We start from the raw sequence: 2,452 nt of genomic DNA on the forward strand, positions 1-2,452 counted from the left end.
CCAACTCGCTCATGCGCCACGGCCGCAACAGCGGCAAGAAGCTCATGGCGAACCGCATCATCCGCCACACTCTGGAGATCATCCACCTCCTCACGGACCAGAACCCGTTGCAGGTCGTCGTCGACGCCGTCATCAACGCCGGTCCCCGTGAAGACTCGACGCGCGTCGGCTCGGCCGGTGTCGTCCGTCGCCAGGGTGTCGATGTTTCGCCCTTCCGCCGCGTCAACCAGGCCCTCTACTTGTTGACCACGGGTGCCCGCGAAGCCTCGTTCCGCAACGTCAAGACCATCGCCGAATGCTTGGCCGATGAGTTGATCAACGCCGCCAAGGGCTCGTCCAACTCGTACGCGATCAAGAAGAAGGACGAAGTCGAGCGCGTCGCCAAGGCCAACCGGTAAATGGACTCAATACGCTCTTGGGCGTGGCTGTGGCGTGGCCGCTTTGGTCTCTGGTAACAGAAGCCGTCGCGAGCTACTACTAGGAAATGAAAGCTCATGCAACGAATGCCATCGTGTGTGTGTGTTCCACTTGTCGTCTCCAGCGTTCAATTTGGACTACTTGAAGCAGTCGTTGGCGTAGTCTAGTCGGTCGTCGTTTGGTGTGCTCGGACTGTCTGAGCGCCAGCTCGTCAAGCGGCCTCAATGCGCTCGACAAGCGGGCTCCATCCTGTCTCAATCGCTTGGATATGTTGGCTGATCATTCGAGCCGACCCATTCTTACGAGATCCTCTGCCCAACGTGCTTGACAACATGCTGGCTGCGTCGTCTTGGCAGCACCTTGTATAGAGCTCCATCGAGCGGACGGCCATGCAGGGACGGCACTTGATGGCTGCGAACGAGACCAGCGCCGTGGCTCGCGCAGGGTTGACGCCGCTCGACTACTGCACACTGGCGTTTGAGGACGTTGCCCCTTCTACCCAAAACACAGCACCCGACGTGGTATAACAATGTGGACACGGTGTCTCTCTTCGACGCCATGCGGCCAGCTGCAAGACTCTTGTGCTGAGGTGCGTTTTGTGCCGGGTCCTTCCTTGCTATCTGCACAGCGCAGTGTACTCCGACAGCTCTTCGGCGCGGCAGCTCTGTGACTGGACAGCCGCCGACGTCGGAGCGGTCGCTAAAATGTCTGCTCCTCGGTATTTCGCGCCAGCTTCAAACGACGAGCGCCTCTCCATGTAGTCGAGCTTGGCGGGGAATGATTCGCGGCCACATCTACCAACGATCTGGTCGTCTGCGCGATGCGAGCGTGCTTGGCTCGGGTTGATGTTGCGGCCGGGTCTGATAATGATTATGCAGCAGCAGGACTATTGTAACCACTCGACGTGGCCGCTCCAGCGTCGTGCTCTGGGCGATCTCAGAGCCTTGCGTATTCCAGATCTTATCTCGCCAAGCAAGGCGGCGGTCATCGGCTGGCCCACGCACAGCAGTGGCGTCTTCTGCTTGGATTTATATCATGTTGCGTGTTGCCAAAAACGGCCGCAGTAACTTGTTCTCGATCTATCAACGTATCAACGTACATAAAAGGAGCAACAAATCGCGCCGTCCATTTTACGGGGCATCTCTCATTCCACTTGATGATCATCGATGTGGTGTTCGATACTACTAGTACCGGTAGTAAGAATGCTGCTTGTCCAGAGAGACGCGTTGCATCATGGATTCGACGTCATCAACGACACCTGTCCCTTCATATCTGCACGCGTGCCGTCACCAGCACTCCGCCATGTAGCTCGTTGCGACGCGCTCCAGATTGTTCTGGATGACATATTTGAAACCAGACAACACCGTGACCGGACTATCAACAAGGTGCGCTTCATGCCGATGTAGCGATCCCTTTCACCAGCTACTGTTTCGTGGCGCCAAAACTACTGCGTTGATGCTCGCAATGAGCCGTAAATTTATATCTATCTATCTATCTATCTATCTATCTATCACTCAACTTATCCATCCACATTTCTGTCTACCCGTACACGACTATTCCTGTGACTTCCTACTCAAGTCCCAGACACTCCTTCCGTTTTCGTTCCACCGAAATACCATACAACACACACTTTACAACTCATTGAGATGGATTTCAACGCATTATTTGACAGCAGGCGACGACTGACTTACATGCAAGGCTGGCTCAAGACGCGCTTACGGGCACCACACAAACGACGAGAACTTGAGGCAGTCCTCCTTGCCGTAGTTGACCACTTGGTGCGTGAGCGGCCAAAAGCACACATTGCGGTTGCCCTCGCACTTGTCGCTTGGCGACGCCGTCGTCGGTGTCGGGTTGGTGGTCACCGGTGTCGGGTTGGTGGTCACGGGCGACGGGTTGGTGGTCACGGGCGACGGGTTGGTGGTCACTGGCGTCGGGGTGGTCGTGACGGGACTCGCACTCGTCGGCGCCGGCGTCGATCCGTTGCGAATGTTGTCGTACTTGGACGTCGGGTACTTGAGGTTGTTGGGCGAGA

The 2,452-nt window shown here is 56.5% G+C and overlaps 1 protein-coding gene across 1 annotated transcript in view; it reads left to right on the forward strand.

Annotated features, from left to right (window-relative positions):
* The window catches only part of SPRG_21788 (40S ribosomal protein S5), a gene marked incomplete at both ends in the record, with an annotated part of 821 nt that extends 423 nt beyond the window's left edge, over positions 1-398 (forward strand). Inside the window, one exon of the mRNA XM_012356076.1 lies at positions 39-398. Within this exon, the coding sequence (XP_012211466.1) occupies positions 39-398 (360 nt within the window). The remainder of the gene's footprint in view (positions 1-38) is intronic.
* Between the last annotated feature and the right edge of the window lie 2,054 nt (positions 399-2,452).

This window comes from Saprolegnia parasitica, assembly GCF_000151545.1.
Source record: "Saprolegnia parasitica CBS 223.65 unplaced genomic scaffold supercont2.369, whole genome shotgun sequence".
Lineage (NCBI taxonomy): Eukaryota > Oomycota > Saprolegniomycetes > Saprolegniales > Saprolegniaceae > Saprolegnia > Saprolegnia parasitica.